This window comes from Stegostoma tigrinum, chromosome 1 (assembly GCF_030684315.1).
Source record: "Stegostoma tigrinum isolate sSteTig4 chromosome 1, sSteTig4.hap1, whole genome shotgun sequence".
In the NCBI taxonomy this organism is placed as follows: domain Eukaryota; kingdom Metazoa; phylum Chordata; class Chondrichthyes; order Orectolobiformes; family Stegostomatidae; genus Stegostoma; species Stegostoma tigrinum.
Window position 1 is genome coordinate 127,874,297 of NC_081354.1, and position 23,101 is coordinate 127,897,397.

At 41.6% G+C, this 23,101-nt stretch overlaps 1 protein-coding gene across 2 annotated transcripts in view; it reads right to left on the reverse strand.

Annotated features, from left to right (window-relative positions):
• The window catches only part of itga1 (integrin, alpha 1), a 188,767-nt gene that overhangs the window by 130,553 nt on the left and 35,113 nt on the right, over positions 1 to 23,101 (reverse strand). For both annotated transcript variants that reach the window (XM_048527733.2, XM_048527751.2), the window contains exons 3-5: positions 11,031 to 11,143; positions 7,422 to 7,510; positions 1,842 to 1,956 (exon numbers count right to left, since the gene is read on the reverse strand). In XM_048527733.2, coding sequence (XP_048383690.2) covers positions 1,842 to 1,956; positions 7,422 to 7,510; positions 11,031 to 11,143 — 317 coding nt within the window. The remainder of the gene's footprint in view (positions 1 to 1,841; positions 1,957 to 7,421; positions 7,511 to 11,030; positions 11,144 to 23,101) is intronic.

Consider the following 23,101-nt stretch of genomic DNA (forward strand, 5'->3'; position numbering starts at 1 on the left):
ATGCTGTCATTGGCTTCTGGCCTGTGCTTGAGACTGCTGTAAATTTACTCCACTGTGCTGTTCATGTAGAGAACAAACATTGGGAAAATGTGGTCGGAGATAATGAGAACTGCAGATGCTGGAGGATCCGAGATAACAAAGTGTGAAGCTGGATGAAAACAGCAGGCCAAGCAGCATCTCAGGAGCACAAAAGCTGACATTTCAGACTTAGATTTTCCAATGAAGGGTCTAGGCCTGAAACGTCAGCTTTTGTGCTCCTAAGATGCTGCTTGGCCTGCTGTGTTCATCCAGCTCCACACTTTGTTATCTCGGGAAATGTGGAACTTGTTTTGTCATTAACTTTCATGTGGAACAAATGGATTGACTCTCTAAAGACCTTGCCACTGCCATTAAATAAGAGGCTGGGGATGAGTTAAGCTTCAGCCCCATCCCAAATGTTTGGTAAAGACACGGGTAGAGTTTTGCATCATTGAAGTCACTGCTGAATCCATTCATCCAATATGATTTTAACAAATATTAACAGTGGTAATACGAAAATTGATAAATTGGCACATGGCAGAAAGTATATTACACTCTTTTGTTTTTACTTAGCGTTCCATTATTGTCAGAATGAATATTATTGGGAAGGAGGTTTTTAAAAAAGTTCAAATGTCAGTTAAATCTACTTGAAAGGAACTGACGGAAAAAAATGTTAAAATGAATTCCAAGCATTGCTTAGGAAAAATTGCTTTAAGCTGTGGTTTGTTACAGATTAAACAATCAAAACACCAAAAATACATTTGTCATTTGCTATGACTTGTACAAAATCCTGATGCAATAAATGAGCCAGAACAATATCAAAGCAAAATGCACACATGCTGGAAACCTGAAATGAAAATAGAAAATGCTGAATTACTCAGCAACTCTGGCGGTATTTTGGAGAGACAGACGCAGATTTTCCTGAGTGTGTGCATGCAGCTTTTGTTTCTTTACTTCTCCAAACACCACTCCGTTTGGGTCCCTATCTTCTCCTTATCACAGAGATTTCATTCTTTTGTCTCTCTTCTGCTTTCCTTTTGCAGGAATCCAATGATAGTTTTAACCTTTCTGAGTCCTAATGATTGCAGTGATTGCAAACTTGAACTCTCAAACTGAATCTGAAATGTTAAACTCTCCCTGTCTGCAGATACTGCCAGACCCACTGAATGTTTCCAATATTTTCTGATTTCTTTTGCATCTCAGTGTTAGTATACTTCTGGGTCATACTGAGCGAGTTTTTTTTATCAGATTATTTCATGAAGAGAACTTCTTGAGAGACAGCATATGTATAGTCTTATGTTAATCCATCAATTTAAAGCTTTTGTGCTCCTAAGATGCTGCTTGGCCTGCTGTGTTCATCCAGCCCCACACTTTGTTATGTCAGATTTTCCAGCATCTGCAGTTCCCATTATCTCTGAAGGTTAATGCTATTGGCCTGTGTTTCAATTTTACAGATTTGGACATCATTTCTCAATGTAAGAGCCAGAAAAAAGGCCAATTCAGAGTATCAACATTCTTGTGAAAGTGCACATACTTATATAGATAAAATTTAAAATGTGCTATTACCAAATGTGGCAATAACATCTGTAAGTGTCATATTTGCTGAGCAAGCTTCTTTTAATGTCACTGTTTGTTTTTTGAGCATGTCCCTTTATGGGAAATATTTAATGAAAAATAATCATACAATCTGTGGGTTGCTTTGGTTCCTGAATATGGAGACATATTTCCCTAAATTGGAAGTTCTGTTGAACACAGATGCCATATATGTTCACTTTATTGATATCTGTTAAACCACACAGAATCAAGCACTTTGGCTTACATACCTTTCACTGTAGGCGCTATTGTGTTTATAGCTTGGAAAGTGGAGCTTACATTCAAACAGGCACCAGCTGTATAATATAGACCTCCACACTTGTAAGAATAAAGTGGCCCACACGTCTGAAATTTAAAGAAGAACACTAATAAAGATATTTTAGAATATCAGTAAAACAGTATATGATCTTTTCCTTCTCCTCCCCCTGAACTTCTTTTCAAAACCTGTGATTAGTGTTTACTCAATCTTGGGAAAATTTATAGGAGGTTAGTATCCTCTCATAAGTTAGTAATTGTGACCATTCTAAATGTGTGTACTGAGACAGTGAGGTTAAACTATTTAACTATGGAGGCATCACAGCTCAAATCCATTCTATCTGACATTAATACAAGACAGTAACGCACTTGAGCATAGCAAATCTAGACTGTGTGGAGGGGCACAGTTCACTGAAGCAAGTTACGTGAGGCAATGGGTTAATGGCAGAGGGCCATATCTTAGCATGAAAAGCACGAGGAACCATGAGAGATGGGTAAGGGGTTGGCAAAGGACCATGGGTAAAACCTTTTATTTTACTCATTTAAAGTTCCCCTCATCCAGCCTGCATTTCAGAGGGGCCATGAATTATGATTTCTTGAAAAACTGGCTGAACTTCACAAAACTGAAGAGGGCTAGCAGATGCCTATTCCTGAAATCCTGGCCAGGTTGGGGGTTTAAAGTACAGGCTCAGGCCTGCATCAGGCCATACCCTTATCCTGCCTTCATCCTGGGAATCCTAAAAGTGAGTCCCACACCCCATCTTCAAAAGTTATTGGAGCCTCTCCAACTCTGTGAAAATTGAGCCTGCTGTGTTTTTGAGGGATGTCAATGAGAAGAGGATGTGATAAGCAGGTGGAAGTCAAGGATAATAAAATGTGAGGCTGGATGAACACAGCAGGCCCAGCAGCATCTCAGGAGCACAAAAGCCAGGATAGATGCTTTTGATAATAAAAAGAGAAATGACTGTCTGGTTGTCCAGCTGTCATCTAATTCATTAAGAAAAGAGCCAGATATTCCATCCCACCCAGCTGAACATTGAAGGGGAGGCGATGGAGGAGGATAGTGTAGTAAACTGTGCAGGCAGGTCGAGAAAGGTGGAAAAGAATAGCTCACCTTTATCACAGGCATATTTCTGATTTTAGAAAGGGCTATTTTGGTACATGCCAGAGCAAGAACCTGATATAGGGATACAAACATGGATTCTATGAAGTTGGGCCTGGATTGGGATGCAATAATATATCCTGAGAAAGTGAACCATTACCAATATCACATATGATAAGCATCAGGAGAAAAGTTGGGCGATCAATAATTTATTGGAAATAGTGTTAAAGGACCAAGAGGTGTGTTTCAAATAACGGGCTTAATAGATGTCTCAAATTAATGAGAAAGCAACAGCACGGGTAGACATCACAACACTGTGGCAACCCACCCAGTAGATTATGGTTTATTTTAGTCATTCACAGGACGTGGGCTAGGTCAGGATTTATTGCCATTTCCAGCTGTCCTTGACAAGGGGCTGGGGATCAGCCTTCTTGAACTGCTGTAGTCCACGTGGAGTTAAGAGACGAGTTCTAAGATTTTGAACAAGTGGCAGTAATGGAATAGCAATACAATTCCTATCAGGGTGGTGTGTGGCTTAAAGGGGAACTTGCAGATAGTGGTGTTCCCAACTATTTGTTGTCCTCATTCTTTGAGGAATTAGATGCAACACATTTAGGAAAAGCTGTGGAAAGAGCTTTGGTGCATTGGTGAGTATGCTATATACAAAGATGTTCATCCAAACATTCCCTTTTTCATAAAGAAATCAAAAATAAATTACAGATACTGCAATTTGCAGTTGCAATTACTCAAGGTACTCATATATATTGTTAACAAAGAAAAATGATTATTCATGAACAAAACTATGATATTTTCAGTCCAGAGATAGTAGGAACTGCAGATGCTGGAGAATCTGAGGCAAAAAGGTGTAGAGCTGGATGAACACAGCAGGCCAAGCAGCATCAGAGGAGCAGGACAGCTGACGTTTTGGGTCTAGACCCTGCATCAGAAAATGGGGGAGGGGAAGGGGATTCTGAAATAAATAGGGAGAAAGGGGGAGGTGTATAGAAGATGGATAAAGGAGAAGGTAGGTGGAGAGGAGACAGACAGTTCAAGGAGGCAGGGTTGGAGCCAGTAAAGGTGAGTGTACGTGGGGAGATAGGGAGGGGATAGGTCGGTCCGGGGAGGACGGACAGGTCAATGGGGTGGGATGAGACTAGTAGGTAGGAGATGGGGGTGGGGCTTAAGGAGGGAGGAGTGGATAGGTGGGAGGACAGGCTAGGGAGGCGGGTTCAAGCCTGGTTGGTTTTGGGATGTGGTCGGAGGAGGTTATGAAGCCCACATTGATACCGTTGGGCTGCAGGTTCCCAAGCAGAATATGAGGTGCTGTTCCTGCAACCTTCTGGTGGCATCGTTGTGGCACTGCAGGATGCACAACATGGACATGTCGTCCAAGGAGTGGGAGGGGGAGCTCAAATAGTTCACGGCTGGGAGGTGCAGTTGTTTGGAGCTAACCAAGTGTAGGTGTCCCACAAAGCAGGCCCCAAGCCTTCGCTTGGTTTCCCCAATGTAGAGGAGGCCTCCATGGGAGCAGCAGATACAGTATACCACATTAGCAGATGTGCTGGTGAACATCTGATGTGGAAGGTCTGCTTAGGGCCTGGGATTGGGGTGAAGGGGGAGGTTGGGAACAGGTGTAGCTCTTCCTGCGGTTGCAGGGGAAAGTGGCGGGTGTGGTGGGGCTGGAGGGGAGTGTGGAGCTGACAAGGGAGTCCGGAGAGACAGGTCCCTCCGCAAAGCAGATAACAGTGGGGATGGAAAAACGACTTTGGTGGTGGGGTCAGATTGCAGATGTCAGAAGTGTTGGAGGATGATGTCCTCTGATAACAACCCCTCCCCGCAACAATAACAAAACAGAATCCCCCTCGTCCTCATGTACCACCCCACCAATCTCCGGATCCAACGCATCATCCTCCGACACTTCCGCCATCTGCAATCCGACCCCACACCAAAGACATTTTTCCCTCCCCACCCTTATCTGCCTTCCGGAGGGACCACTCTCTCTATGACTCCCTTGTCCGCTCCAATTTCCTGTCCAACCCCACCACACCCGACACTTTTCACTGCAACCACAGGAAATGCTACACTGCCACCACACTTCCCCACTCACCCTCATCCCAGGCATGAAGAAGACCTTCCACATCAAACAAATATTTACATGCACAACTGCCAATGTGGTATACTGTATCTGCTGTTCCTGTGAGGCCTCCTCTACATCGGGGAAACCAAGCGAAGTCTTGGAGACTGCTTTGTGGAACACCTACGCTTGGTTAGCACCAGACAACTGCACCTCCCAGTCGCGAGCCATTTCAACTCCCCTTCCCACTCCTTGGATGACTTGTCCATCCTGGGCCTTCTGCAGTGCCATAACGGTGTCAGCCAAATGTTGCAGGAACAGCATCTCATATTTCACTTGGGAACCCTGCAGAACAAGCAGCATCAGAGGAGCAGGAAAGCTGACTTTTCGGGTCTAGACCCTTCTTCAGAAATGGGGGAGGGTAAGGGGATTCTTGTTCTGCTGTGTTTATCCAGCTGTGCACCTTGTTGTCTTTTATTTTTCATCCATGCAACTTCCGTCAGGCTCTGTACGCACATTTCATCTGTTATCTCTAAAATTTTCAAGTTTAATGAAATTTCAGTGATTTATTCTCCTTGGAGACCAAGGATGACATTCTGATTGACAGTAACTAATGGTTCAATATTGGAAATGCTGGCCTGAGAGATAATCCTCATATTGGAGTTTCAATTCCACCACGGCAAATCTTGAAATTTGAATACACAAACTAAAATCTAGAATTAAAAAGTGATGTTGCTCATGCAACCTTTTTTTAAAAAAGATCATGAAACCACCACCTCGTACACTAATATCATTATTCACTGATAGAGTCATAGTCATCATTAGATTCTTATTCCAGATATTTATTTGATTCAAGTTCCACTACCTGTCACAGTCGGATTTGAACCCATACCCCCAGAACATTATCTGGGTCCCTGAATTTCCAGTCCAGCAATAATACCACTAGGCCATCGCTTCCCCCCTTAATTTCCAACTGAAGTGGCCTAGCAAGCCACACAATTGTATCAAACCAATATTAAGTCTATAAAAGGGAATGAAACCAGACAGGCCACCTTCACAACAACCTTGGTCCAAATATGGGCAAAAGAGCTGAACATCAGAGGTGAGAAGGAAACAACTGCCCTTGACTGAGTGTGGCATCAAGGGGCCCTAGCAAAACTGAGAACTGGAGGAAAATTCTCCCCTGATTGAAGTCATACCTAGTAGAAAGGAAGGTATTTGTTGGAGATCAATCATATCAGCTTCAGGGCATCTCTGCAGGAACTGCTCAAGGTAGTGCCCTTGGCCCAACCATCTTCAGCTGCTTCAGCAATGACCTTCCCCTCACGGTGCAGAAGATGCTCACAGGGTGCAGAAGAGATTTACCAGGATGCTGCCTGGATTAGAGGGTATGAGCTCTTAGAGGTTAGAAAAACTCGGGTTGCTTTTTTCTCGAGTGGTGGAGGCTGAGGGGAAATTTGTCAGAAGTCTATAAAATTATGATATGCATAGATGTGTTTGACGGTCAGAATCTTCTTACCAGAGTTGAAATGTCTATACTAGGGGCCATGCATTTAAGGTGCGAAGGAGAAAGTTCAAAGGAAACATGAGGGGCAAGTTTTTTAAATAGGAGAGTCTAGAATGCACCGCCAGGCATGATGGTTGAGGCATATACAAAAAGGGCATTTACGGGCCTTTTAGACAATGTCATGATTATACGAGGAATGGAGGGACATGGACCAAGGGAAGAGAGAAGGGATTAGTTTCATTTGGTGCATACTTCAACACAACATTAAGGCCGAAGAGCCTACTCCCATGCTGTTTATGTTCTATGCTCTATTACAAGATCCTGGATTTCCTTTTGAGCTTGGGCTGCAGATGTTCAGAAGGCAGCTCCCCACCACATATTCCAAAGCAATTAGGAATGGGGATTAAGAGGTGGTCTAGCCAGCAATGCCCATGATTACATTCCAAGATCAAATTGGGAAAAAAAGAAAATAATTTAGAGAAAATTGTCAGGAATCAAGTCAGGAATACAAGTTCATTAGAATTGACCCAAAATGCAGAAGAAATTTAATGCATTTTTTTATGAACCGAGTGCATATCTGCTCAAAGTAAACAATGACTGACATAACACACTATTATCCTGGCTATTCATTGAATACTTTCTCTATAGTTACATCATTTGTCACTGCAAAATTTTCATCAACAATTTTCACTTTGCATTCAAAACTTGTCTTTGTGATTAGAGTTCACATTACAGAGTTCACATCTTGTACTTGACAGAGAAAAAAGAGATCTTTGAGGTACGTTTGTTTTTTTTCGGTATTCAGTGGAATTAAAACAAGTATTATTTAGGAGTGTTTTAAATACAATTAAAATGTAACTTAAGTTTCTTACCAGAAAGCCTGCTTTTGGATTTAGTGTCAATGACATCCCCAAAGTCATATTCTCTTTAACTTCAGTGATTTCAGGAACAGTTAAAAACTCTGTAAACAACAGCAATGGGCAGAGTATGTATAAGTGTACATTTTACAATATTATTGAGATCTACCATATATTTTGCAGTCTGTTTATGTGCTTTCACCTATAGATTCAATTAGCACTTTTTTTGCTCTCTATTATACAAGAGAAGGAAGAAAATTGAAGGAAGTCTCCCAGTACCATCACCTCCCATTTTCTCTCATGATCACCTGTAAAGAATTAATGTGCATTACATAGGAGTATAATTCCACAGTTTTCATTTATTGTTCTGTACCTGCTCCAAGTGACCACCATTTTTTGTCTGAGAATGCATTTTGAATTTTGACCAGAGGGTAACGTCATGACATCTCTGTTCCTCTGTACGCATAGTTCTGGCACTGGAAAGATTTTGAAGAGCAAATCATGCAAACAAGCATTTTATTCAAGCTAATGTATATGTTAAATGCTTGGATGTAGGCACTGTGGGTGTCTGCTCTAAGCTCTGCCATCTGCCTCAGATATGTAAAGACCACCCCTCAAATTTATTTTTATAACAACATTCCAAAAATTCAAGTTCACATGATCCGGGGGGTCACTTTCATGAAATATCTTCCCAACACTGTCAAACACCCATGGTTCATATCTGCTAAACTGATACAGTGACATTGTGAATACGTAACTTGACTCATAATCCAGATTTGAACTTCATAATCCAAAGGCAAAAACTCAAATGCCAGCATGATGGATGAGGAATTTAAATTCAGCTAATAAATAAATCTCAAAACTAAAGTCACTAAAGTAATGGCATAATTCAAAGTACTGGACTGTTGTAAGGCCCATCTGGTTCACTAATGTTCTTTAGGGAAGGGCTCAAGGCTGTTTTATGCCCAGTTTGGGCTCACATATGATTTTAGATTTGTGGAAATTGATCTATCTATTAATTGCCCCCTAAAATGGCCTGGCAGACAGACTAATTGTATCAAACTGCTTCAAGAATAAGAATGAAGCCAGGTGGGCCACGTGACATTGACCAAGATACCGAGGACAAAAGCATGTCAAGACTAATTAAACTTGCACATCTCCTCACTAAGACCTGAGGGCCTGTGCCAAATCTGGGTAAACAACTTTACAGATTAGTCAACCAACCGTCTAACATATACATATATAATAGAGTAATAGCAGTGCTATAGGAGCCCAACATCACCAGCTGGCAATTTGTCAGCAGGGCCAATCCACCAGAAGTTGTGGCACATTGGAACATAATTGGCAGTGATATCCTAAATGTACTACTATTTATTACAGTAAATTCTCATATGTGTTTAGCCTCTTTCAGTTTATTTTTGCATGGCCATGTACATGAAAGAGGGGTTGAGGGCTGGGGCAGACCAGCCATGGTCTTGTTGAATAGTTGTTAAGGCTTGAGGGGCTGAGTGGCCTACTACTGTTCTGATTTCTACTTTCTTATGTTTTATCCCCTTGCCAGAGGTGCAACTTCATCTATCGTATATATCAACTTAAAAATGCATGCAACAATTTCCCAAAGTTTCTCAAACAGAACCTTCTAAACCTATAAATTCTTACCTGGGAGACAAAGAACAACTGCGATGTGTGAGTATCATTATCTGCAATTTCTCTCCTCGTCACACACTACCTTAACTTGGAACTATGTTGCCATTCCTTTACTGTCACTGAGTCAAAATCATGGAACTCTCTTGCTAATAGCCTCATGGGTCTACCTATATAAAACTGATTCAAGTGGTTCAAGAAGCCAACTCAACACCGCCAATAAGGAATGGTCAAAAATGCCAGCATTCCCACCAATGCTCACATTCCACAAATGAATAAATATAAATAAGGAATTTTAGTAAGATTTAATGAGTGATTAAGTGATATGTGGAGAATATAACGACAATGGAAGCTTGGAACTTTTAGTGAGATTCAACTTCTGATTTGCAAAGATACCCTGTTGTTCAAAGAGGTGATACTCACTTCTACAGCTAGCTTTCTCTGTACAGCCCCTCTTCTTCATAATGATGGTCTTGAGGTGGGCAATGGATTTGCATGCCAACCCATGATCATTATAAAACTGAGATAATAAAATGTGAGGCTGAATGAACACAGCAGTCCAAGCAGCACCTCAGAAGCACAAAAGCTGACGTTTCAGGCCTAGACTTTCTGATGAAGGGTCTAGGCCCAAAACATCAGCTTTTGTGCTCCTGAGATGCTGCTTGGCCTGCTGTGTTCATCCAGCTTCACACTTTGTTATCTTGGAACCTTTCCATCAGCTTCTGTTTTGGCTTCTCATTTACTCATTTATGGATGATTTCCAAGGCAGGAGTTTTCCACCAAGAAGGCAAATGCTATGGGATGGAAATATATACTTGCAGCAGTAGAGAGTCAGCTAGGGGTTTAAAGGTCAGTGCACTCGGGTCCTTGGATGAACTTTGACTTCTTGGTACTGCTACTTTTGTTCACGTGGTTGCATTTATCAAGGTAAAAGGGGAGCAGGTGCAAACATACGAACAAAACAAAATCAGTGAGGAAGTAAAGCCCCATTGGCATTTATTAAGTGAGTCAATAATCTTAGGAAATGGAGCTTCAGGTGAGAATGCAACATTAATCTGCCTTATTGCTTGATTATTTTGCCATTTTACTATGCTGGAAAAAAAAACAACTAGCCCAATCTGTGAGTTATACTTTACCCATTCCAATCTTTTTTTCTGAAAGTTGGATACCTTAATCATTTTTGCAGTTACAAGTCTCCTTGTTTCCTGTTTAATATAGAATAATCTTTGATCCCAATATCTCCTGCTTTGGAGCTCAGAAGTTTTCCTAAATCTCAGTACTTCCAGACTGAACCAAATAGTTAGAACGAAGGTTTTAGTGAGGCTGCAAACCAAGGAGCAATTGATTAATTGGTTCTGGCAATAACATTGTAGCAGGAAGTTGACATCAAACTGGAGCTGTTTGTTACAGGGAGGTACTTTCGTCCTTTTCATGGGCATTGAATAACCAGTATGAAGAGACCGAGTGTAGGCTATTATTATGGGCTTTGTTAATTATCACTGGCTTTACCTTGTACAATTCAATTATTGCTTGGTGAGATTGAAAACCATTCGGATTCAATGATGAAGTGGAGACATTTGAATGTTAAGTGCCAGTGGAAACTTTGTGGATGAGCCATTAAAATACTCTTGGTTTCCCATTGAAAAATCACCATTTCTGCTTTTAATAGAAGCTTTTTGACAGACATCTAAACCATCTGTCCAAAGCCAGCAATGTCTGACTGCACATAAGCTAAGTGGGGGCTTGATAACATCACCAGTCCCTGACAGCTATTTATTCAGCTGTTAATATCCTTCAATTCTATATTTTGTCACACAAATAAACTGAGCCACTTAACTTCCTGCTTTTGATTTTGCTCACTCAAAACATACCACTCCTAAGGCCATCATTGAACAAAAGACAATGACTGGGGTCCAGTACTTTAATGAACATGAATACAGTCACAATGATTTTATGGAGAGATAATATATTTTCATTTACCAGCTAAGTTTAGCTTCATGCATTCTGGATTGCTGGTCTTGAATGTTGGACATTTGTAGACATCACCAGTTCGGTTTATGGGTTGCCCTTCCCAGGGAGAGCCAATAAGAAGCCTGAATACAAAAGAAAATAACATTCATGATAAGTTCACACCATCCAAATGCACACATTTGTGCAGTCAGAAACTCTGATCATTAAAGTACATATTAGATGGAAAAAATAACATATTTTCTATTCCAAGCACAAATAATGGACCTGCAGGGAGAAACATCTGTTCACTTCTGTTAGGCCATTACTAATTCATTAAGTCCAATTCCTATATTAATTTTGGTGCTAATTACTCACCAAGTGAACAGCACTTGAGGCTGCATCATACATTATTTTGGCTAAGTTAGAGATGGTTTGAGTATTTTGGAAGAATTTTTGCCAAGATGTCCCCAGGTGAAGGATGTACGTGCATGATACCCATGGATTGCGTCAATGAAATGGTGGAGCCCGGTGTTCAACATGGAGGTCATTCAGACCAGCTTAAATCATATTCTGGTTTAATTATCAAGTTTTATTGATATCAAGCTTATTTGGAAAGTTTGGTCAAACGGGAATCTGGGTATGAGTGAGGCAAGTTGTACCGTCAACAAGGTGCTTGGCAATCAATAATGACTGCCAATTAGCATCTCATCGTTGCTTCATGAGAACCTCACCACTTTGCTTGTATAAAGAATAAAACATGGAGCAAGATTTTCCAGATATTGAGATGGGCCTTGAGGTACTTCTCTGCCAATTCTTTCATGAATCTCACCATATCCATTTCGCTCAGACTCCTATAATGTTCTACCTTTAAAGAAAAGTGCCCACGGATAAATGTGTTGCAGCCTTGATAAAGCAGCACTTGCTTTATATGAGAGTACTAAAGACAGCCTGAGCAACAGCTGGAAGGGTTAAAATGAATGCTGCTTGCATAAGTAGAGGTGAGAATCTGTCAGCGAGCATGAAAGCACCACAGTGCGTCACATGTTAGCTTGGTGAGGACAGTCACAAAGTGGTACTCTTGCTGAATTTGTAATGTGGATCACCCAGCTAATAATACAAGGTCAAGTACAGAAATTGCTGGAAAGACTCAGCAGGCCTGGTTGCATTGGTGGGAAGGAAACAGAGGTAACGTTTTGAGTCCAGTGACTATTCATCAGAACTGGGGACTTGGGTTTAAAATGCATGGCAGATGGTAGAAGTTGAATTTAATAAAAATCTGGGATGAAAGAGCTAGTCTGATTGTGACCTTGTAACCATGATTGATTATTACAAAAAACCCAGTCGGCTCACTAATGTCATTTAGGCTTAGAAACCTGCCATTCTTAACTAATTAGGTCTACATCTGACACTGGACCCATAGCAATGTGGTTGACTCTGAACTATCCTCTGAAATGTCCTAACAAGCTACGCAGTTAAATCAAAACCACTTCAAAGTGTAAACTAAGGAGCAAAACCTGATTGACCTTTGACATCAATCCGGGCACCAGAAATGGTAATAGCAAACTCAGTTCTGGTTGACCCTGCAAAATCATTCTTACTAATTTCTGGGGGTGTGCACGTGTTTGTTGCGGGGGGGGGGGGGGGGGGGGGGGGGGGAAGCATGTCAAATTTGGGAGATGTATCTCACATATCAGCCAAGCAACAACTTGAGATGGGGACACAATGGCCTAATGGTATTAGCCCAGGACTACTAATCTAGAGGCACAAATAACATTCAGCTTTGAACCTGCCACAGCAGATGGTGGAATTTGTATTCAGTAAATATCTGGAACTAAGAATCTCACGATGACCATGAATCCATTGCCGATTGTTGGGAAAAAACCCCATCTGTTTCATTAATGTCCTTTAGGGAAGGAAACTGCCATCCTTTCCTGGTCTGGCCTACATGTGACTCCAGACCCAGAGCAATGTGGTTGACTCTGAACTGCCCTCTGGGCAATTAGGAATTGGCAAATAATGCTGGCCTGGCCAGTGATGCCCTCATTCCATGAATAAAGGGGGAAAAAAGTGGCCACAATCACAGAGACATACCTCACAGACAATGTCCCAAATATAGCCATCACCATCGCTGGGCACATCCAGTCCTACTAGAGATGGCAAAGCATTGATATACAGTTGGGAGGTCATTGCCTTAGGAGTCCTCAACTTTGATTCAGGGCCACATGGCATCAAGTTGAACATTAGCAAGAAATGTTCCAGCTAATTATTACCTTGTGCCTTGGCTTGGCTGATGAATCAGTACTCTTCCGTGTTGATTATCAATTGGAAGGAGCCTTGAGAGTGGCTCTGACTGTGAGACTGATAATTGATATGGTCGAATCTTAAAGGACATAGCTGTAGACTTGGCCTGTGGAAAGTGGTGAGGGAACCAGGTAGAGAGAAAAACCTACTTGACATTGTCATCACCAATTTACCTTTTACGGTATTAGTAGGGAGCTCACTATAAACTCATTACAGAGAATAAAATCCTGTCTTCACATTGAGGACACACTCCATTTTGTGTGGCATTATCACCATGCTGAATGGAATAGACTTCCAACGGATCTAGCAACTTAAAGGCAAGTGTCTATGGAAAATCACCAGCAGAATTGCATTTAGCCAGAATAGGTAATTTCATAGCCTAGCATATTCTCCAATCTACCAATACCATCAAACCGGGTGACCATCCCTGATACAACAAAGAGTGCAGGAGGGCACACCAAGTGCAGCATCAGGCATACCTTAAATGAGGTGTGAACCCACTGACGCTATGGCACAGGACCACTTGCATGTGGAAGTAAATGCAATAGACATAGCTAAGTGATGCTATTACACATGGATCAAATCTAAGCTCTGCATTCCTGCCATTTCCATAGTGAATGGTGGTGAACAATTAAACAGCCGCAAGAAGAGGAGGGTCATGAATATCCCCATCCTTAATGATAGGAGAGACCACGAAATCAGTTGAAAAGTTAAAGCTAAAATAAACACAAAGAACAAACGATTTTGGAGATCTGAAAGAAAAAGAGTGCTGAAGAAACACAATAGGTCTGGCAGCATCTGTAGAGTAAGTGAAGTTGATATTTTGAGTCCAGTTTCCGATGAAAGGTCACAAGACTCGAATGTCAACTCAGCTTTCTCTGTACAGATGCTACAGTGTTTCAGATCTACAGGGTCTCTTCAGAATTAACTGTTTTTGTTGAAAAAGTACAGCTGATAATTTCCATCCTTGTTCAGCCTGAAGTGCAGAGTCAATGACACATCTCGGCCTCCTCCTGAGGTTAGCAGCATCAAAAATGCTTGTCTTCAGGCAATGCACTGCAGCCCAAGTGACACCAAGATATGGCTGAGTATAGGCGAATTAAATGTACTCTATGTGTACCACCTAAAGTCTGCAAATTAATCAGTTATAGTGATTAAGTCACAGAGTTATACAACATGGAAACAAACTCTCTGGTCCAATCAGTCCACACCAATAATATTCCCAAATTAAACTGGTCCCAATTGCTTACACCTGGCCCAAGGCCCTCCAAACCTTTTCTATTCATGAACTTATCAAATTGTCTTTTAAACGCTGTAACTGTATCCACATCTATCACTTTCTCTGGAAGTTCACTGTCTGTAGAAAGTTGTCCCTCATGTCCTTTTTAAATCTTTCTCCTCTCACCTTAAAATACAGCCCCTAGTTTTGAATTACCCCATCCTAGAGAAAAGAATCTTTTCATTTACCTTATCCATGCCCTCATGATTTTATAAACCTCAATAAGATCCCTCGTCCACCTCCTACGTTCCAGTGAAAAAAAATCCCAGATTTTCCAATCTATTTTTATATTACAAATCCTACATTCCTGGCAACATCTTGGTAAATCTTTTCTGAACCCTCTCCAGTTTAATAATATCCTTTGGATAATAGGGTGACCAGAACTGCATAGTAATCCAGAAGAGTCCTCACGAATGTCCTATACAATCTCAACATGACGTCCCTACTCCAAGCTCAAAGACCCGAGCAATGAAGGCAAGCATGCTAAATGCCTTATTAACCATCCTGTCGACCCATGATGCAAATTTTAAACAATTATGTACCTGAATCCCTACGTGTGTCTGCTCTACAATACTACCCAGGGCTCTACAATTAATTGTATTAGCCCTATCCTTGTTTGTTTTACCAAAATACATTATCTCACATTTATCCAAGTTAAGCATTTCCATGCTGTAGACCTCTGTGACCCTATAAACTTCATCTGCCTCTCCTCAGACCAGTGACCCTATTGATCAAGATCCCTTTTTAGTCTTAGATAATCTTCTTCATTGTCCACTATACCCCTGATTTGGTGCCATCTGCAAACTTTGACTGCCCAATACTTTGGACCAGATCCATGATATAACTGAAGGATTTGAATATTGTGTACAAGAGTGAAAACAAAGCTGTTGGACAGTTGAACACAGAAACTTGAATGCTGCTCTAAACGTTGTGGAAACTATTTGCTGTTTCCATGGAACAAGTTATTGACTTTCAGACATAAGTAGCAGCCATTTTCATCTCAGTCTCTCTGGTTGCAGGCTTCTCACAAATAATACAATCATAATGGATCTGAACTCTGTTGGCATTTGAGAACAGAAGGATACTTATTCCTGAGGAGAGGGTCTGGCCTTATAAATGGCATATTTCCCAACTATGTACTGATTCCAATCTCTAGAAAGGCAGTTAGAAATAAGCTACTGTGCTTTAGAATGTTGGAGCTGGTTTCCAGCCCAAGCTTAATTGTATCAGACTATGATCAGGAAACAGTAATGTTGCAGTTATTTTTTCATATGTGCTGGGATTGAAAAACAGAAATGTTTTGCACGGAGATGTATTCGCACTATCCCCACTGAGGAAAGATTTACACATACAATCTCAGTTAATCACAAAGATATATTAACAAATTCGCTAATGATCAGGGAATTGTATTGGGCCACCAGATGCTTTGAGCTTCCCAAATTAGTTTGTTACTCTTGCTATAGAATGTGGCAATGGATGAAGTAATCAGATAATGGTATGGATATGTTTGAAAGTTGTTCAGAACCAAAAGGACCACTGTCAGAATGAAGGCGAGTTAGAAGTCACATTTGAGGAAAATAGTTGTAAAGAAATGTCTAGCTACAGTAAAGAGAAGAAAATCAGGTAGAGATAATTGCATTTCCATTATCCTTCTTTGTTTAAGTTAAATGAAGTTGTTTCCATTATGAGCAAGGGATCTTACTTCTTTGGTTTCCTTCTTCGTTGCACCCAAATGGTGCTTTGTTTTCAAAAGAATGGGAACACGCATAAATGAATTTTCCAGAACATAGACACACTTGTAATAATCCAGATTAATGCCTTAGATTTATCGATGACCAAATAACTGTTTCTGCAGCATAGAGAGGAGTTATGTGTAGGAACACTGCAGAATCTTCATTGTAGAAGATTCCACAGGAATTGCCTGGGAGACTAAAGATTCCTCTATTCCTGGAACACGTTGAATTACGCAGTCATAGAGTCATAGAGATGTAAAGCATAGAAACAGACCCCTCATTCCAACTCACCCATGCCAACCAGATATCGCATAAATCTCATTTGCCTGCATTTGGCTCATATTCCTCTAAATCCTTCCTATTCATTTACCCAGCCAGATGCCTTTTAAATGTTGTAGTTTTACAGCCTCCACAAGTTTCTCTGGCAGCAACTATAAAACACACACACCACCCTCTGCACGAAGGCATTGCCCCTTAGGTCCTATTTAAATCTTTCCCCAGTCATCGTAAACCTATGACCTCTACTTTTGGTCTCTCCCACTCCAGGCAAAGACCTTGGCTATTCACTCTATCCATGCCTCTCATGATTTTATAAACCTCTCAGCCTCTAATGATCCAAGGAAGTAACTTCAGCCTATTCAGCCTCTCCCTGTAGTTCAAACCCTCTAATCCTGGTACTATCCTTGTAAATCTTTTCTGAACTCTTTCAAGTTTCACAATATCCTTCCTATACCAGGGAGACCAGAATTGCATGCAGTATTCCAAAAGTTCCCTAACCAACATCCTGTACAGCTGCAATATGACCTCCCAATTCCTATATTCAATGCACTGACTATTAAAGGCAAATGTTCCAAACAAATTCTTTTTTATCCTGCCTGCCTGTGACTTTGCTTTCAATGAATTACGAACCTGTACGCCAAGGTCTCTTTGTTTAGCAAAGTTCCCTGGAACTTACCATTACATATAAAAGTTCTGCCCTGATTTGCCTTTCCAAAATGCAGCAGCTCACATTGATCTATATTATGCATCTGCCACTCCTCGGCCCATTGGTCCATTTGATCAAGATCTCATTGTATTCTGAAGCAACCTTCTTCGCTGTCCACTGCACCTCCAATTTTGGTGTCATTTGCAAACTTACTAACCATACCTCCAATGTTCACATCAAAATCATTTACATGAATTCAACTTCACTAAAGTGAACAGTTACTCAGAAAAGGATAGACTATTAAATGCCTCGTGGGAACTTCTGAGTAACTATAAAGCTGAAGTCCTAATGCAACTCACATACTCCAAATCATACCTCCCTCAAGAGCCTTTTCATCCCAAAGACCATGAGATGACATTGTCCACTGTTCCCCACCCACCCCCACTCTGGATCAGGCATTCCTACATCCCTTTCAGATCAAGTCTCTGCCCTCAATGTCAGACCCAATCCACCTTCACAAACTTAGGACTTTACCCCTTACCCGAACATGAGGCATGAATCATTTCCTTCAACCCCATAGCCAAAATACTTCCCCCATCGCTGGATTCAAGACCCCTCCTGACCTCTCCTGACTGTGCATCTGACATTCCCCCCATCCCAACTCTCCGCCTGAAACCAGCCCTCACAGACCAAATCCGTCGAACTTGGCCCCTCAGGGACTGACAGCCTGTCTGGCCACTGGATATGGGCCCCCTGCCCACAGCCAATTCAACTCTTCCACTCGGCTCCCCTGATTGCTTCCTGACACCAACGTTCCATCTCCATCTGATCTCATACCAATCAACCATACACGCTCCATCACTTACTTGTACCCCCTTGGTCACCTTGTCCCCAGCACCTACTTACCTTTCATATTACTGACTTGGCACCTTGTATCCTCCACACTCAAAATCCTACTCACCTGCACCGCCACCTACAACCCCCATTCCCTGATACCTACCTCCTACCCACATGGCACCCTGCACTCCCAGCACCCTTACTTCACACTTAGCTTGCACACTTAACTTTTGATAGCTATTTAATTGTTACTCATAAGGACTATTAAACTATTTCCTTACATAAATCCAACTATACCCCCCTCAATACCCTTTATGTCCCCCAGACCTTGACACAACACCACCCACCTCCTAACTCCTGCTCTGGAAAGAAATTCCTCATCCTATTGGAATCTAGCCCTATCCTCACTGCCAGAATTAAACTAGCTGCCTGTGATGCTAAGCCAGTGCTGCTGTGGCACAGTTTACCTATCCTGATTGTTTGACATTAAAATGAACCTACCTGAACTGCAGTACAGTTCTGCAGCTCTGAGGAAGCAGTGGTCAGAATCTCCTGACAGAAATATTGTATTCTTCCATCACAATAATAAAAAACCAACAGTGGTATTAGATTTTCACTCCCTGGAAAAATCTAGCATTTCAATGTGAAAATGCAAAAAGAGTTACAAAGAACAAATGGATGACATTGAATACTTAACAGACAGAATGCTTTTTTTCCCCTGCATGGAGACTTATTAACAATGTCTGTACCCAGGACAGATTTCAGCGTACAATCTCAGCTAATTGCAAGCATTCACTGAGGATCAGGAATTGTATTGGGCCACCAGATGTTTTGAACTTCCAAAATTAATTTGTTAGTCTCTTGCTATAAAATGTGGCAACAGATGAAGTAATCAGAAAATGGTACAGGTATGTTTGAAAGTTGTTTAGAACCAAAAGGACCACTGTCAGAATGATGGTGACTTAGAAGTCATGGAGTGGGCTCAATGGGCCGAATGGCCTTACTTCCACTCCTATGTCTTATGGTCTAAGTCACATTTGAGGACACTATTTGTTTTGCTCAATAAGTGGTGATTCCGCATTATGAATTGCAGATTACCTAATTATTGCAGATTACCTAATTAAAACAAATCATACAGTTTTACATTTCAGGACCATTTCATAATTCCTGTGCATCTTGAAATATAGTACAAGAAGTGTTCGGGATAGCAAGGATTTCATTGGCGACATCAGCTTAATAATCTGCAGTATTGCATGATACTTTGTTTGCAACTTCTGTTGTGCAGAAGCTTTTTATTCATTCATTCATGGGATGTGGACATCGCTGGCTGGACCAGCATTTGTTGCTGATACTAAGTTCCCTTTGAGAAAGTGGTGGTGAGCTGCCTTCTTACCGATTGCAGTCAATGTTTTGTAGGTAGACCCACAATTCCATTAGAGAGGAAATTCTAGGATTTCGACACAGCAACACTAAAGGAACAGCAATATAATGCCAAGTCTGGATGGTGTGTGGCCTGGAAGGGAATCTGCAGGTGGTGGTGTTTCCATGTATTTACTAGCCTTGGTCTTCTAGATGGCAGCCATTGCAGGTTGGACGGTGCTGTCTGAGGAGTCTTGTGGACTTTCTGCTGTGCATCTTGCAGACAGTACACATTGCTGCTCCTGTGTGTCAATAGTGCAGGAAGTGGATTTGGTGCCAATCAAGCAGGCCGCTTTGTCCTGCACAGTGTCAAACTTCTTGAGTGTTATGGAGCTGTACCCATCCAGGCAAGTCGGGAATATTCCATTACACTCTTGACTTATGCCTTGCAGATGATGTACAGGCTTTAGGAAGATGAGTTGCTGACATGCTCTTGTAGCTATTGTATTTATATGGTGAGTATAATTGAGTTTTTGATCAATGGTGGCCCACAGGATGTTGACATTGGGGCATTCAGTGATGGTAACATTGTCAAGGAATGATGGGTAGATTCTCCCTTCTTGGAAATGGTTGTTGGAATTTGTGTGGCACGAATCTCACTTACCACTTGTCAGCCAAAGCTTGAATATTGCCCAGTCTTGCTACATAGAAACATAGATCATTTGAACATGGACTTCTTTAGTATCTGATAAGTGACAAATGGTGCTGAACATTGTGCAATCATCAGCAAACATCCCCACTTCTGACCTTATGATGGAGGGAGGGTCATTGATGAAGCAGCTGAAGATGGTTGGACCTAGGACACTACCCTGAGGAACTCCTGCAGAGTTGTCCTGGAGCTGAGATGACTGACCTCTAACAACCACAACCATCTTCCCATGTGCCAAGTATGTTTCCAATGGCACAGAGTTTGCCTCTGATACCCAGTGACCCCAGTCAATGATACCACACAGAAACATGATGTATTCAACACTTTTTCTATTTGTCATCCTTCAATAGTTGAGTTCTAATTCCCCAATCTCTCACACAAAATTTCCCTATTTTAGTGACTCCCTCTATGCTTTCAAAATCTTCGCAGGAGCAGTTTTCAGTCAGCAGTGAAGAAACTGTATATATTATTCACCAATGACAGTTGTCTGCATGTTTTGCTGTCTTTAGAGAATAGGCTTATTTTAATCCAGTGTTTAATCTATAATGTCATCCTCTGGATTTGTTATGTTTGAGAACACACCTCAATAAAATAAGGCTCTTCAATGAAATCATACTGAAGAAATATGACTGATACACATAGGGTAATTCCAGTCCCCACCATGGTGAGTTTAGTGACAAGGGCATTTAGTCAGATACAAAGGTGGAATATGGGGACTTATCCCTTTCAGCACCACAAGATTTACTTCATCCTGAGGAGGGGCATGAACAGTTTAACTGCATCACTGCTAACTGAGGCCTGAAAGTGGGTAATAGACATGCAATTAAAGGCCTCATCACAATGCTATTGATATTAACCCAGTGGAAGATTTGGTGCAAAACCAAATGTGTGCATTGTTGCTTCTGGACTTCCAGCAGGTCCCTTTTCAAAGATACAAAGTTTCTGAGGAAGAGACCTGACATTGGGAAGGGAGGGTCCCCTGAGAACAATCCCTTTACTTCCTGTTAACACTCCTCCCCCACAAACTGCAATCTGTGACCTCTACCATAATTGTCCGCCTACCATCTTTCATCTGTGGTCAGGGAGCCAGTGATGATACTAGTGCTTACTGGTTGTCATAACAACAGCAGCCTCTATTTCTTTGTCTCAATAGAACCACCAGCTTCTAATTGTCTAGCAGCTCAGGCTTATATAGAACATAGAACAATATAGCACAGGAACAGACCCTTTGGCCCACCATGGCTGTGCCAGCCATGATGCCATTATAACACTAATCCCATCTGTCTGCACACGATCCATGTCCCTCTAATCTTTGTCTGTTCATATGTCTGTCTAAATTCCTCTCAAGCTTTGCTAACATATCTACTTCTACTACTTTGACATGTCCCTAAGGATTCTTACCTATTTTTATAGATGCACCATCAAAAACATGCTATCTGGATGCATCATGGTTTGGTATGGCAACTGCTCTGCCCAGAACCAGAACAAACTACAAAGAGCTGTGGACATAGCCCATTAAATCACACAAGCCAACCGTCTGTCCATTTACTCCATTTATACTTCACGCTGCCTCAGAAAGGCAGCCAAATCATTAAAGACCCCTCCAACCCCCACCACAATCTCTTCCACTCCCTTCCTTTGGACAGAAGTTTCAAAAGCTTAAACACATGTACCAACAGATTCAAGAGCAGTTTTTTCCCTTCTGTTATTAGACTTCTGAGTGGGCCTCTCGACATTCAAATTTAATGAGGATCTCCCTCTTCGTGCACCTTCTCTGCAGCTGTACCATTGCATTCCTCGCTCTGTTCTATTACCTCTACGCACTTTGCATCTTATGATTCAGGAGGCGATGGCATAGAGGCATTATCATTATATTGTTAATCCAGATAACATTCTGGTGACCCAGGTTTGAATTCCACCACAGCAGATGGTAGAATTTGAATTCAATAAATATCTGGAATTAAAAATCTAATGATGACCATGAATCCATTGCCAATTGTTGTAAAAACCCATCGGGTTCAATAATGTCCTTTAGGGATGGCTAATGCCATCCTTACCTGGTCTCGGCAACATGTGATTTCAGGCCCACAGCAATGTGGCTGACTCTCAACTGCCTCTGGGCAATTAGGGATGGGCAATAAATGCTGCCTAGCCAGACAGGCAGTGATCATAATAGGTAGAGTTCAGTCTGCAGTTTGAAAGAGAGAAGGCAAAATCGGATGTAATGGTGTTACAGTTAAATAAAGGTAATTACAGGGGCATGAGAGAGGAACTGAAAAAAATCGACTGGAAGCAGAGCCTAGTGGGGAAGACAATAAAGCAACAATGGCAGGTGTTTCTGGGTGTAATTGAGGACACGGTACAGAGGTTCATCCCAAAAAAAAGAAAGATTATCCGGGGTGGGATTAGACAGCCATGGCTGACAAAGGAAGTCAGGAAATGTATCAACGAAAAAGAAACAGCCTATGAAGTGGCCAAGAGCACTGGGAAATCAGAAGATTGGGAAGGCTACAAAAACAGAGGATAACAAAGAGAGAAATAAGGAAGGAGAGGATCGAATATGATGGTAGGCTAGCTAGTAATATTAGAAATGATAGTAAAAGCTTCTTTCAATACATAAGAAACAAACGAGAGGCAAAGTAGACATTGGGCCGCTCTGAACTGATGCTGGAAGGCTGGTGATGGGAGATAAGGAAATAGCTGAAGAACTTAATAAGTGCTTTGCGTCAGCCTTCACAGTGGAAGACATGAGTAGTATGCCAACAATTAGGGAGAGTCAGGGGGCAGAGTTGAGTATGGCAGGCATTACAAAAGAGAAAGTGCTAGAAAAGCTGAAAGGTCTAAACATTGATAAATCTCCTGGTCCCGATGGGCTACATCCTAGAGTTCTGAGGGAGGTGGCTGAGGAAATAGCGGAGATGTTGGTTGTGATCTTTCAAAAGTCACTGGAGTCAGGGG